At 40.5% G+C, this 14,315-nt stretch overlaps 1 protein-coding gene across 3 annotated transcripts; it reads right to left on the reverse strand.

Annotated features, from left to right (window-relative positions):
- Positions 1-1,880: 1,880 nt before the first annotated feature.
- LOC101740348 (CLIP domain-containing serine protease B4) lies at positions 1,881-14,297 on the reverse strand. Of its 3 annotated transcripts, none has more exons than XM_038016284.2 (9): positions 14,181-14,297; positions 12,063-12,278; positions 8,938-9,293; positions 8,414-8,504; positions 6,798-6,914; positions 4,290-4,451; positions 3,433-3,603; positions 3,043-3,199; positions 1,881-2,103 (listed from the first exon to the last, which is right to left on the reverse strand). In XM_038016284.2, exons 1-9 carry the CDS (start codon positions 14,208-14,210, stop codon positions 1,913-1,915), a joined length of 1,491 nt encoding a protein of 496 aa, XP_037872212.1. In that variant the 5' UTR covers positions 14,211-14,297; the 3' UTR covers positions 1,881-1,912. The 3 variants fall into 3 exon arrangements, with proteins under 3 accessions (XP_037872212.1, XP_037872215.1, XP_062528909.1); XM_038016287.2 differs by lacking the exon at positions 14,181-14,297 and adding an exon at positions 11,249-11,420 and having other exon boundaries at positions 12,063-12,183; XM_062672925.1 differs by lacking the exon at positions 12,063-12,278 and having other exon boundaries at positions 14,181-14,277.
- Positions 14,298-14,315: the final 18 nt, after the last annotated feature.

Here is a 14,315-nt window from a genome sequence, read left to right on the forward strand (position 1 = left end):
TTTGAAGAAGGACACTCGGGAAACACCGTGGAGGGGAGCTCATTCCAAAACCGGATGGTACGTGGCAAAAAATACCTCTGGAAACGCACTGTGGATGATCGCAGTGGCTCCAGGTAGTATGGATGAACTCTACTCCGGTGGCGGGTAGTGCGATGGTAAAAACGAGATGCCGGTATCATCTCGAACAATTCCTCAGAGCACTCCCCATGGAGCATACGGTACAAAATACAGAGGGAACCGAAGTCCCTCCGCAGATTCAGAGGTTCCAAACGATCCGTGAGAAGGGGATTAGAATCCTGTGGACCGAATGGTTAATAGTCGACGTCGCCCTAAACACGCCATTACAGATCCTTCCGATCCATGAACGGTGCTTTTAGCTACCTCAAACACCGGCTAGGGTCCTCGCCGAATCCGTCGCTTGCAACGAAGGGCTCAACGAGTAAATGAACCCATAGACACAGCCCACTGAGTTTCTCTGATCTCTGATTTCTGTAGATGGCCCCTTTTCTTGTGACTTTGCTGATCGTTTGAATACACTCCGTGGATCGTTCTGTAGCGTCCCGGAAACCGACTTTGTACCTACTGATTGTTACTTTATGCTAAGGAGCTGAAATACCCTCATTGGATCCCAGGCCCCAAGCCAGTGTACTTCAGAATCACAATTCCTAAAGTTATATCATCAACATCTTGCGGCCACCTTCAATTCATTTAACAAACTAAGTAAAATATATACTAAAATATATCTCATCCTTGTGTCGGTTTCCTCATTACTGAGGGTCGTGGTCATGGCCTTGAAACAGTTTCTTTTTTATAGTGCACCGCCATCTGTTCCTATCTGCAGCTGAGTGCAGAGCATCGTGCACTGTGGTATCCAGGGCTGCACGAATCTGGTCCGTCCAACGGGTCTAAAATATATACTACCCTTTAAAATATATACTAAATTGTAGTCATTAATTTTATAATCTTTACTTTTTTGTGTATGTTTGTGTGTGTATATATAGATTTAAATGGATGCGCTTATGTTTTTTTCTTATTGGCACCCTGTGAAAATATTTCATTTAATTTTGAGTCTCATATTCCCGACTGTGGCTACCGCTTGGTGTAACGTTCACAAATAGTCTTTTACCGTTCGGTACCTCGCTGTGCTTTTCGCTGGTTTAATGTCTATTCACCTTTTGGAATCACTGTCCGAGGGTTACTTACGGCTGCGCTCTGGAGTTTACACGCGATTAGGGACTTATTTCTACTCGAGTAGTAAACGGTCGTGTCGTCGGCGAATAAGGCTAGCTGGGTCGGCGCCGACCGGGAAAATCGATAGTAAACAAACCAAGGAGGAGCGGCGAGAGGACGGTCCCTTGCGGGACTCCAGCTGTAAGAGGTCGCCGGGAGGAGTGGGTTCTTTCGACTCGATATCGAGAAAAGCGGTTCGATAAGAAGTCCCGTATGATGAGCACGAGACTATCCGGCTCGTTCATGTTGAATTGCTTGAAAATACAACCTTTGTGCCAGACTTTGCCGAACGCATTTGCGACGTCGAAGAAAACAACTTCCGCGTAGAAGGGTTTTTGTCGCTTAATCCCTACGAGAACCTGCTCTGTGAGGCGGTGCACCAGTTTTACGCATAAGTGATTTGCGCGGAATCAGAATTGTTCATCGACGAGAATACCCTTGGATGAGATGAAGTCTCTGAAGCGTTTGTAGAGCAGTACCGTATCCGATTTCAGAGTACGAGCTAAGCGGCAGTAAGACCGTTGGGAGGGCACGATTCCTTCTAAGAAATCGGACCATCTAGCATCGTGAACTTTGGCGATGCGAGATTTTACATCGCGTTGTAGGGCACGAATGCGATATACACACGCACTTAAATAAATACAAAAAGGTTTAGGTATTCGTTTATTGTTATTCTTTGACATCACAAGAAGTCGTAGACGTGCTGTTTGATCCAGGGCAGGTGCTTGGCGACGTCCGTGAACAGGGCGTGACTCTGACAGGCGTGCTGCAGCTCGGGCGAGTAGTAGAACGAGAGCACGCCGCGCAGGTACCATTTGTTCTTCACTCGGACCATCATGCCGCCCCCGCTGTCTTTGTGGCAGTTACTAGTGCCTGGAACACACAGTCCTCTGCTTCGTGAGTTTCCTGTGAGGTCGGGACTCGTCGTGACTCACTATTTGAAAAAGATTCGCAGCTCGAAACTATCTCATTAGACAACGAACTGTTTATGAAACTTGTTGAACTTGCAAGTAGCTACTTCCAAGTGTTCACGTGTAGAGTAAGACCACTGAGCATCAGACCACAGTCAGATGATTGTGAAAAAAATATTTATATAATTTATAAAAGATAATTTTCGAGTGTTGAAAGATCCCAGTGGGCAGGGTGGTGGTACCTATTATATAGTTATATAGTTATTACGCACATTACAATTTTGCAGGTTACATTTTTATTACACGAGGTTATCCGTTTAATGGAAATCAATCGTTGTTCAAGTTCGTATTTCATTAGAAAAATTGGTACAGTCCGGCGGAATTCGAACACCAATGCATCGCTACATATGAATACACCGGACGTCTTATTCTTTAGACCAGGACGACTTCAAACCACGGAGTTCCGACGGCTACAATGGAGGGTGTCTATGCGTGTGCGGGCCGCGTGAGCTTACACCACACTCGCGTATGTCGTGACGGGCCTTATACAAATTTTGAAGTGACACTTTGTTCCGAAGGGACATTTTACTCCGCTTACAGATCTGTAGTCCTGTAGAGTCTGCGGAGAATAAATGCCACACGGTCGCGGAATGTTTATGTATGCGGGCGGAATGTTTATGTATGCGGGCGGAATGTCATGGATGCATCCGAGTACTTGACTTCCGAGTACTTGACCTTCCTGGCCCAGGTCATATTACCAGGTAATACTTGGGTGACCAGGGATGGACCTTTCGATCATCTATAGGACTCAATTTAAATATAAATATTTCACGAACTTATTTTAGGCATGATTCAATCGTCGTTTATATCGTCTAGATTTGCTACTAAAATAAGTACGTACCATTGACATATTTCGCGCAGTAAACCTTATCGGTTAAGTAGTTCGCCAACGAAGCATCGTGAGCTTGAAGACAGGACTGCGTGTCCACCTCGGACATTTCGATTGTAGTTAATAGTTCATTTGGTTCTCCTGACTGATCGAAACCCCAGCCCCCCACCTGCAAGAAGTCGTCATCTACCATACCCTTCATCATTGTCAGAATCAGACTCAAATGTGGTCGGATTACAAAACACGATCATTTGCACCGGGTTATGTTCTACTTACGCATTAGGTTGACGTGAAGAAGTAAGAAACAAACTCAGTCACTTTTGCGTTTATAATGTTAGGTATGGATTTATTTATATTTTTTTGTTATATTGTTGTTGCTTTCGCATATAATGTTGGCATTACCACTCCAGTTTTCGCGCGGTGCTTCTCGGGTACCGGAGTCTGCGGCCAGAGACACGCCGGCTGCACCCAGGTAGAGTATTTTATTCGATACGCAGCCTCCACAATGCTAAGGTCGTTTCTGAATGTTTGGTAGTCGAACTCCGGGTGAATTTTTATATCTTTGATTACACCCTGTCATATAATAGAAATAGGCAATTGAAACACTTTATACTTGACGAAATTTATCGAAAGTAAGTGTCGTTAGTCCGCCGAGTATGATGAGTCGAATGCGAACTTGTCTAATGGTTAAAAGATTTGACTGAGCGCTATGACATGTCCCACTTCAAACGAGTTTTGTTGAGAGTACCTACTCACAAGTAGGCAAGTAGGCAAGTAGGCAGCGGCTTGACTATGCCTTGCCATTGCTAAAGTCCACGGGCGACGGTAACCACTCGTCATCAGTTGGACTATATGTTCATCTGTTCTACAAAGGCAATATTTTTTTAAAAATAATTGTTATAAAGTGTATTTGATTATCATATCTAAGACCTTAGAACACGTGTTTCGGGCAAAGTTATTAAGCTATCTTGCATCGTGGAATTGATTGTAGAATTATTTTAGAAAGTTATTTTAAAGAAGCAGCAAGCTGTTGTACCCACAACCTAGAAACTGGCTAGTAAGCTGGTTTTATTGATGACTCGATCGAAAAGGGAACACCACGGCACTGATTTAAACATTTTTGACGCCAAATACTTCTAGTTAGGTTTCCTTTTGCACTAGACGGGTGTGATTTGATGAGAACCTATAGATATACCTACAGACATTTTATTGTTCCAGTACCAAATAACCAGCTTTGCCATAAAGCAGGACGTACTTACAAATATGCGATCTTCATTAACGCGCAACTGGTGCCGCCCTGCATCAATGAATTCGAAGTCTCTTTCGATGAGCTGACCCCGGACCGTGAGACAATGAGCAGCCGTGATCACGTGCCGCGTCGAAACCAGAGTGCCGCTACACCGATACTTGAAGTCCGTCATCTGGGGAAGTAAAGAGATACAAACATTTAAACACCATTTGGACTTCAGCCTCTTAGATTTGGCCGGAGATCATTTTGAACACTCACAGTTTAAATTCAAGAAATCAACTATAGTCATAGTACATTTTCATTGATGCATTGTCTTCCTATCTTTAGACTTGGAGTATTCGTATATCTATCCACATAGCTTATTTATATTACGTTTATAAAAGCTGCTGGTGGCTGTTACCAAAACCCACCCTTCCTGGCTGAGCCCATTCTTGCCCTGTCCTGGTGAAACTAGAAAGGCCTCCGGGCCACCAGTAATCCCTCAATCACAACAAAAAAAAATGGTTCTTTTAAAATATATATCTTTGTGCATCGTATTGAGGTAAGTACTGAGCTAAGTACAAAACATACACTGGTGTTTACCGAGTCTATCACCATTATTATTTTCATCTAGTTCCCGATATTTTGGGATTGCCATTAAAAGTGACATGATCATGGGTAAGCCGACTGCGGGTAGGAAGTTCGGAGTAGACAAATCTATCTAACCTCTTAATATAGTGTCGGATGGACAAAAAGGTATTGGTAAGAGTCTGGCGCATCCCAATAGTTGTTCCAAAAACGCGAGACCACTGTTGAGACCGAACAAGCGTAGCATACCTTCAATGTGTGACAGATAAGATACAAATTCTGATATAAATATGAAATAAAAGCTGTATTTATCACCTTCACGAAAATCTTACAGAACCTATGTTCACGGAATCATAGCTTTTCTATGGAGCTTCTCCTGGTATCTACAAAGTAGACTGCAGCTGTGGCGAGCCCTACATTGGCAAAACTAACTGTACCATGCCTAGGGTAGTATGAATGAATACATCAGGGTAATTGAGAACAAGGAAATCAAAAAAGCTACTATCGTTAAACATAAGTTGGAGTCCGGACTTAGACACTGGATTGAGTTTCATAAACCAAAGAAACAGTCCACTGAACTACACGAAGAAACTGGTTAAAAAAGCAATTGAAATCACAAGTTATCTAGTGAATGGAATGCAATATTAAACTTATTAAATTGGGTTCTCAAAGTGTTCGAATAAATCGTGAGCGTATATTTCCGGAGCCAGTCAAACAGTTCCAATATTAACAAAACAAAAAAAGGGGACTAAAAAGAGGGTGGACAGATTTATCTCCTCCTAACATCCTACCCACAGTCTTCAGTCTACCCGTGATCACAGCGCTTGTCACAGCGCCAAAATATCGGGAGCTTACTGTGGAAATCGTAATAAGACCCCGTTAATATTGTCTGTAAAAAAATATATTTATTTACTATTTTATTTTATATTTTTATTGTAACTTTTATTTGTAAACCATAAAATACTAGTCTATTTCGGTTTTTGGAAATCGTAGTCCATTATTTTTATTCTACAATTCCCGACGTTTCGTAGACTTTTATTTACAGTTTGTGTGGTCACGAACGACTAAGGCGTCATTAGTCGGAGCTTTTTTTAAGGGCTTTTATGACCTGCTAACTAAAACCTTGAGGTCAAGTCTTATTTTAATTTATATTCTTAGTTTTATGACAAACTAGCGACCCGCCCTCGCTTCGCTTCGGAAACTTTTATTTTTGATAGCCGAGTCCCGTAATGTTACCCGCGGTTATTCTCGTACCGCGGGTGACGCCACGGAGCGAAGCTAGTCTAAAAAAGGAGCCTAAGTTACTTCTTATATCATCAGCTATCTATTAGTAAAAGTCTCGTCAAAATCGGTCCAGTCATTCCAGAGATTAGCCGGAACAAACAGACAGACAGATAGACAGACAGACAGCAGATAGACAGCAGACAGACAGACAGACAGCAGACAGACAGACAGACAAAAATAGTAAAAAATGTTATTTTGGTGTATGTGCCGTATATATAAGTATATTCATATGCATGTAGTTAAAAGCGGTTATTTCAATATTACAAACAGACACTCCAATTTTATTTATATGTATAGATGACAATATGGAGTGAAATGAAATGAAGATGATTAATTTGAGACATTAATCAACTGAGATGAAATTAAATGAAATCAGATGACATGGACATGTGATGAGACGAAATGAAATTGAGATTGGTAAGAGAATGTTAACTATGAATGTGGAAGGATACAGAGGAAGAGGTAGACCTAAGAAGAAATGGTAAGATTGCGTGAAAGACGATATGGGTAAGAGGGGAGTGAGCGAAGAAATGCTATATGATAGAAGAGTATGGAAGGAGAAAACATGTTGCGCCGACCCCAGGTGACTGGGAGAAGGGCAGGATAATAATTAATAAAATTACAACTGTTCATTTCAATGAAAATTTAAAACATGATATGAACTTACATGATATGTATGAGCGCTTATCGACCTTAATATTAACACCTGCCAAGGCCAATGTATGGTCTCGATCGCTTCTCCAATGACCAAAGGTGATTTTGCGTATATTCTACCACAACGGCTCTGAAAAAAATAAGTCGCATCCATGAATCCGTACAATAAAATGAAAACGTAGAAATCTCTCAATCAATAATACTCGACTTGCAATGTACAGTGAAACAGTAAATAAGTCAGCCGATGCTGGCGTTCCCGAGCGACGCGGTGGGACATCTTAAGAGCTGGTTGTCACTGGTCGGGTGTCGGATTTGTATATTGATCGGTGTGCTTAGTGCGAGTTTTCTAACGTTCTCGATAGCGTAAAAGTTAGCTCATATTTGTATGGAATGGTATCGTTTCCGTAGGTTTGCCGCTAGGGACGCTGTTCCAACTGCATACAAAATTCTTATTATATTATTATTTATGAAGAAAACTGAGAAAGACAGTAAAGGAAAGAAAATATTGGGTGCACCTAATTCCAAGTAAAAGATTTAGATTGGGAACATTTCAGAACTTAATAGCAGAATTGAGAAGTGACGAAGTTATTAGATTTAATTAATAGCCCGACACCCGACAAATAACGGGTGTCCGCCGGGAAGGTATACTACTTTGTTTTGCCGCCATTTTGGTAAACATTAGTCCGGACTTCTTTTTGTGGAGATATCATACACTGCCCATATTAAATACAACATGTATCAAGATCCATTCTGTTCCGTTTAATCAAAAATTATAAACAAACAAAGTAGTACACCTTCCCGGCGGACATCCGATATGAACGGCGTTATTCTTACTAACAGGCGAGCGAAATCCGATAAGGTTTTTTTCCAGGCGTAGAAGGCTGAAAAACACCCGACTTTTAATGTCGACTCCGACACAAAATCGGTTTCCGATAAGTGTGCATACCAATCCGACACGCGACAAGTGGGAACCAGTTCTAACCAATCAACTTGGCTGAGCTTAAACCTGTAAATGATGTTCTATGGGACTAAACGACTAACCGAACCATTCTTCCAACGCCTCGCCACCCACATGCTGATGAACTGGCTATCCATACAACCGGCGTAACGATCCAATTTGATGTTTTAATAATCAGCACTAACTAATAATTAATGCAATGAAATTGAATGAATGACTAATGGTGGAAATAGATGAGCGAATTTTGGTGATTTTAGAAGGTCGCAATTTTAGTGTTAACCATTTTACGAACGAATTAAGATAGAAGCTGAATCACCAGGTACATATTGGGAAAATTCTTACGAAGTGAAACTTCTTTTGCGGTGTGTAGTATTTTGGTTTACTTCATTTTTCATCCCAAAATCAAATTTATCTCGTAACAGGGAATGTATAACTGTGTTTAAGAGAAACGTCCTGGTTCGTTTTGTCCTTTCCCCTTCTCCACGGTCGAGTGGTTCGCTAGACGCTCTGTCTATTTTCTTATTCTCGCTCTTCTTAAATTGTATACTTTCTCTCCAGTCGTAATGAATCTGTCGCGAATCAATTTTTTTTCTCAACGCACTTAAAGAAGTTTCACTTCAAAAAACTCCACTCAGGAAACCATCAGAGGAATAGTTTATATTGGAACTTACGCGTTCGCTCTTGTTGTGGAAGTTATTAACTGTATCCGGCAAAGCAAAGGATACTGGCCCGCCGAATAGATCGTCAACGTCCTTGTTTTCACTGCAAATATGAATACGTCGTTACCAGGGATAATTATTTAACCAGATACAATAACCGTGCTCAGTGCAGACGGTGAATCCCGAGTTAATTGAAATCTGTATATAACTCCAATGGTACTTATGTACTGCCCAATTTTTTTTTTATTGCCAGTGTAGGCAGACGAGCATTCGGCCCACCTGATAGTGAGTGGTTACCGTCGCCCATGACCCCCTTTGAGACCATCTCTTGAGACTGGAGTCATGATTCATTCGCAACAAAAAGACATGCAATTTTGGTTTCTCGTGAGGGATAACTGTTTCTGAAGCATCGTCACGCTCCACTTTGACTGACACTGCTGGATGAATAGTTTAGGACAAACAGCACAAACGTACAAAATGAAGTGTCCATAATAATATATAATATATGTATATACATGTTTGAAGATAATACTCACGTCTTGTTTGTTGGATTAGAAACTACGCCGCTGTCGGTAGTGCTTTGTATATTGTATGTTGGGTTACTGGAAGTTTCCTCCTCCGAGGATGGTGGCAGAGCGCTTGGTCGATAAGGACATCCCCGCATATCGGTCCCGTGATAACGATAGTCTGAATGTAATAGGGACAGAACGAATGACGGCCCGCATATTCTGCGACCATTAAATGCTATACCTATCATTTTAGGAGGAGAGCTCGTAATGTTATATTCGACATAAATCTGTACTTTCTTCACTTCCCCGGGGTTGATTACGAAATCCGTTCTGTTGATCATAAATTCGTATTTGTTCTCCTGCGTCACGCTCCCTAGACAGTTCTAAAAAACATAAAGTTAATAATATCACATTAATAATGTATTCTTTTTTAAATTAATCTGTGGTGATGTACGACTTATGAATCGGAGAGGGAAGACGTATTGTGTTGATTTCTTGTTAATATTTAACAATTAAACGAGGTAACCGCCTATTTGTTGTTACGCTTGGAAAGCTTCTATGTGCCAAGCTAGAAATCCAACGTGCATTTGAAAATACCATGTTAGATTTCATTTGTTTTCGAATAATGGCTACCCTGAAATGCTTACTCTTAGATTCTCTCCTCTCTCTGACTCTCTTATTAGATTGATTACGTCACGATAAACATAGACGGAATGAAAATACCGCTTTTGGCTTTACGACTAATTCATTCATACCATTCTGTAGTAATCAGAATAGTGCAGTTGGTAAGAGAAACAAAGATGTAACTGCTACAGGCAGATAAAGGCAGGCATCGATATACCAGGTGGACTGTGAGCTCGTCCACCCATCTAAGCAATAAAGAAAAAGAAGGAGAATGTCTCATGTGTGTCAATTGCGTACGCAGCTCGCTGGCCAAAGGACGCGAAACCAGTGATGGCAATAATTGATTTATAGCTTAAGTGGGTGGATGAGATCATGGCCCGCCTGGAGTCAAGTGGTTACTGGTACCCATAGACAATGTAAATTCCACCATCCACCATGAAATATGAGTTCTTGAAATATGAGGATTTTCTTCGTGATAACAGTGTCAGTTAGTTGTATTGATAATGATAATGAAGATTAATAATTGAAGTCTTTTTTTTTGTTTTTGATCATTATTATTAACTCTGTCGTTGCCGGTCCCAAGCCCAGATGCAAAAGGAGGAGGGTTGGTTTGATAGAAGACAATGCCAACCGTAAAATATCAACGCCGATTAGTGGGCGGCGGTCAAATAACCCACTCTCCGAGTCCACATAGCGATCTCGCACCGGCTTTCAGTGGCTGTGAAGGACTAAATCCCTTCTAAAAGACTGACAAGGAAGGGCGTGGGAACCCGCCATGATTATATCCCAAGAAAACCACCCCATGATACAAGGAATAAACGAGATTTGTCGGACGACGCGACTAACACACGCCACCATCAGGTAACCGGGCCAGATGGTGTGAAATCTGCTACCGAAGTTGCTGATGAGATAGGCCACCAGGTCTTTGAAGGAAAAAATGTCACTGGTGGAACCAAACATGTACGAGATAAAATCTCAATACAACACATCATCGTATTGGTACCTGGAACACAAACGGAATACTACATCCAGGAAAACTGAGCACTGTTGACAGTGAAAGAGAACATCACAGAATCTCTATACTGGGCATCAGTGAAACTCATCTTCGCGGGCAAGGCCATTTTAACATCGCTACCGGAAGCACTCTGTACTTCTCAGGCAGAGATGACTTGAGCAGGAATGGCGTTGCTATACTCTTGCCACCATACATGAACAATTTTGTCCTCGGATACAACCCTGTGTCTAATAGAATCATCAGTCTGAAATTCAATACAAAACTATGCCTTTTGAACATTGTACAAATCTACGCTTCTACAGCACAAGCTTCAGACGAGGATATCAACGAATACTATGGGAATCTTGAGAAGACACTTGATGCGATACTAGACCGTCAGATCACGATCATACTTGGCGACTGGAATGCTAAGGTTCCCATTTGGAACTTTTGCATTGAAAATGCACGTATCATCAACTTATTGCTTTTGCATATTTGACTTCATGACCTTTTTTTACCAATTAATCTAGTTATTATACATTTATTTTTTATTTATTTACTACATGGAGAATCAACAACCAAGTAACATAGAATAATAATATAATATAACAAATAATAGAAACAAAAAGCCAATTAAAGGTTCCGACCAATATAAACGAATTAACACTAGATAATTAAATTAAATTGATTTGTTTATTTTGAGTAATACTTGTCGTATACCATTATCTACCCGCTATAGTAGCAGCGGAATACGTAACGTGGGTCGCCCCCTGGCTAGATGGTGCGATGACCTCCGCTCGGTGGCCGGCAAGAAGTGGATGAGGAGAGCCGCAGACCGGGCTCAGTGGTGTAGATTGGGAGAGGCCTATGTCCAGCAGTGGACGGCTGTGGGCTGTTGGTGATGATGATGATGATGATGATGATAGTAAAATAGGTACCAGTAAGTGTTGGTATGATTAGTGTTAAAATATATTTCTAAAAAGCTGTAAAGGTTTACTAGGACTATGAGTATTTTCAGTCGGAACTATAGCCGTCCTTTTCGTGCTCGTTTCGGGGCGACTTGAGGGAGCAGAAAACAAACATTTTTTTTTATAATAATTATTCTTATTACAAAATTTTCTCAAAGTATTCTCAAGTAATTTAACAGTCTTTATAGACTGTTCTTGGTTTCCCTGGGACTTCGATTTGTTCTGTCTGACGAGACTTTCATTTTGGGAATGAAATAGATTATTTTTTAGGCCGGGAAAAAGAAGCTGATAAAAAAAAATGATTCATTCCTTAACATAAACATTATGCTTTATAACATGACCATGCAACAGCACATGCAACAGCGCTGAAAAATCGCGATCTTACAAAACGAACGAAGTCATAGTTATAGCTCCTAAATTTTTTATTATATTATTAAATGGTGAAATTTAATTTCAAGATGTTCGTTCGGTATTACGTGCAAGCGTAAGTTAAGCTAAAAATGTTGAAATTTTATAAATTCTACAATGCCATCAAAACACGTAGTTTTAGTAGTAGTAGTTTTCACCTTAAACGCCTCAGAATAGTTGTCGTCCAGATGTATGTTCAACCACAACGAGTGGATAGTGTAGTCGCTTGATAGCTTGATAACGCCGTACCATCTACCTGGATGCTGTATGCTTGTGTCGTATTCGAAGACACTAGGGCACGGAGACACCAGCGCGGGCTGCGGCTTCGTTTGAGCTGACACCAGCAGTATGAGCAGCAGTGAAGGGATACAACTCTAAAATGATTGCTTATTACTAAGTACGGGAGGATATATTTGGGATAATCCAGTGATGTGTCTTTGATCAGTGCGCCACTCGCAATCGGCGGAAAGTTCATTCCTTCTCCCGTAGCCGTCGTCAATACATCCTCGCCTCGGGAAGACACTGAGTATTACAACAGGTCTTTTGCAAAGGAGATTTAAAACGATGGCCTCGTGGTAGGTGCAGTTAGTATCATAACCTGAATGTTGCTGTCTCTTTGAGACATGAGGTCACCATATTATATGGATTATCTAACGAAATACGTACTTGAAAAATGTTCACGATTGACTTCCGCAGTGAAGGAATAACATCGTGGAATAAAAATCAAACCCGCAAAATTATAATTTGCATAATTGCCGGTGGTAGGATATCTTGAAAGTTCGCACGGGTAGGTACCACCACCCCGCCTATTTCTGCCGTGAAACAGTAATGCGTTTCGGTTTGAAGGGTGAGGCAGCCGTTGTAACTATACTGAGACCTTAGAACTCATATCTCAAGGTGGATGGCGGCATTTACGCAGTAGATGTCTACGGGATCCGGTAAACACTTAAGACCAGGTAGGCTGTGAGATCATCCAGCAATAAAAAAAAACTTCAGAGGTGTCAAGGGACACCCGGATGGAACGAAGTTCCTTTCGATTAATTAGTGAAGGAATTGTAATTTTTTTTTAAGTTATAATAATAAATTACGGCATTATGAAGAAGAAAAAAACAATACTATGAACTAAATTGCTATTGTTGAAACGCTATCTCGAGAAACTGTACTCATTACGCGGACCAATCGGATACGAGCAATGTCACGCGATAAGCGCCTACACGTTGATTGGTCAGAATGACGGATCTAAAAAGTGTCGTGACAACTTTTCGTAAGAATTTTTTCCGTCTAGCCCCCTTTCACAACGCGTGATAAGGAACTTCGTTCCAAGAAAACAAAAAATAAAAACGTGGTCGCTGCTTTACAGAATAGTAGAAGGCTTGTGGAAGCGGTCCATCGGTAGGTACTTAATTACATAAATTCGTAATTTTCCCACTTTGAGTTTTATTACAGAATGCTAGTCATTTATCACGGAAGTCGTAAACAATATTGGATTAGGAGATATAGTTGTAAGAATGAAAATTGACGAAAAGTTTGAGCACCGATATAATTTGTGCACTGTCTAAAGTTTCAACTGAATCGGTGAATAATACAAACTGGAAAAAACCCCCAACAACAAGCCCATGTGATATTGTTTATTAACTAAAAGACTAGTTTTTGCCCGCGACTTCGTCCGCGTGGAATAGTTACTTTGGCATGGCAATCATCAAGGACTGATGATGGGATCCTGGAGAAATCCAGAAAGATCTATAATTCTTAAAGCCTCGTAATGAATAACGTATTTATTTGGATAGGGATTAAAATCATCTTCATAAAAACACTTTCACAAATAATGCTTTATTTTAGAACTTGGTTAGCATAAAAAATTTTATAGTCAGTTAACCTTAGTATTATTATTATTATTGGTTCTCCGCCTGTATTGATCTTAGCGTGACGATAAATAGCCTATATATAGCCTTCCTCGATAAATGGGCTATCTAACACTGAAATAATTTTTCAAATCGGACCAGTAAGTAGTTCCTGAGATTAGCGCGTTCAAACAAACAAACTCTTCAGCTTTATAATATTAGTATAGATGAATACAGCACAAGTTACAATGAGATCAATACGTAGTGTGTAACCATGTGTAACTTAAAAACACTCTTGTACGACCAGAGACCGGTCGCGAACAAAATATCAACATTTTCCTTAAACTCTTACCACTACACCGCGCACAGAACATTTTAATTACTTACTTAATTTCAAAATTCACTTTTTTAAATAAATTATAAAAAGGAACTTACATTAATTGATATAATATTTATAAAAGCCATTATCAACTTTGCGCACTTCTTTCACCGAGAAAACTCCGTAACGTCTGCAGACAAATTTATGACAATACAATATTCGACAAACTTGGGGTTGCCATTTTAAAATTT

This window comes from Bombyx mori, chromosome 16 (assembly GCF_030269925.1).
Source record: "Bombyx mori chromosome 16, ASM3026992v2".
Lineage (NCBI taxonomy): Eukaryota > Metazoa > Arthropoda > Insecta > Lepidoptera > Bombycidae > Bombyx > Bombyx mori.

Excerpts from the sequence above, each read along its gene's own strand:
- LOC101740348 (XM_038016284.2), bottom strand. The coding sequence starts at position 14,210 with ATGGCTTTTATAAATATTATATCAATTAAT. Across the intron at positions 8,505-8,937 it reads TCTAATCCAACAAACAAGAC|TGAAAACAAGGACGTTGACG; the intron begins GTGAGTATTATC and ends TCATATTTGCAG. Across the intron at positions 4,452-6,797 it reads TAAGCGCTCATACATATCAT|ATGACGGACTTCAAGTATCG; the intron begins GTAAGTTCATAT and ends TTACTTCCCCAG.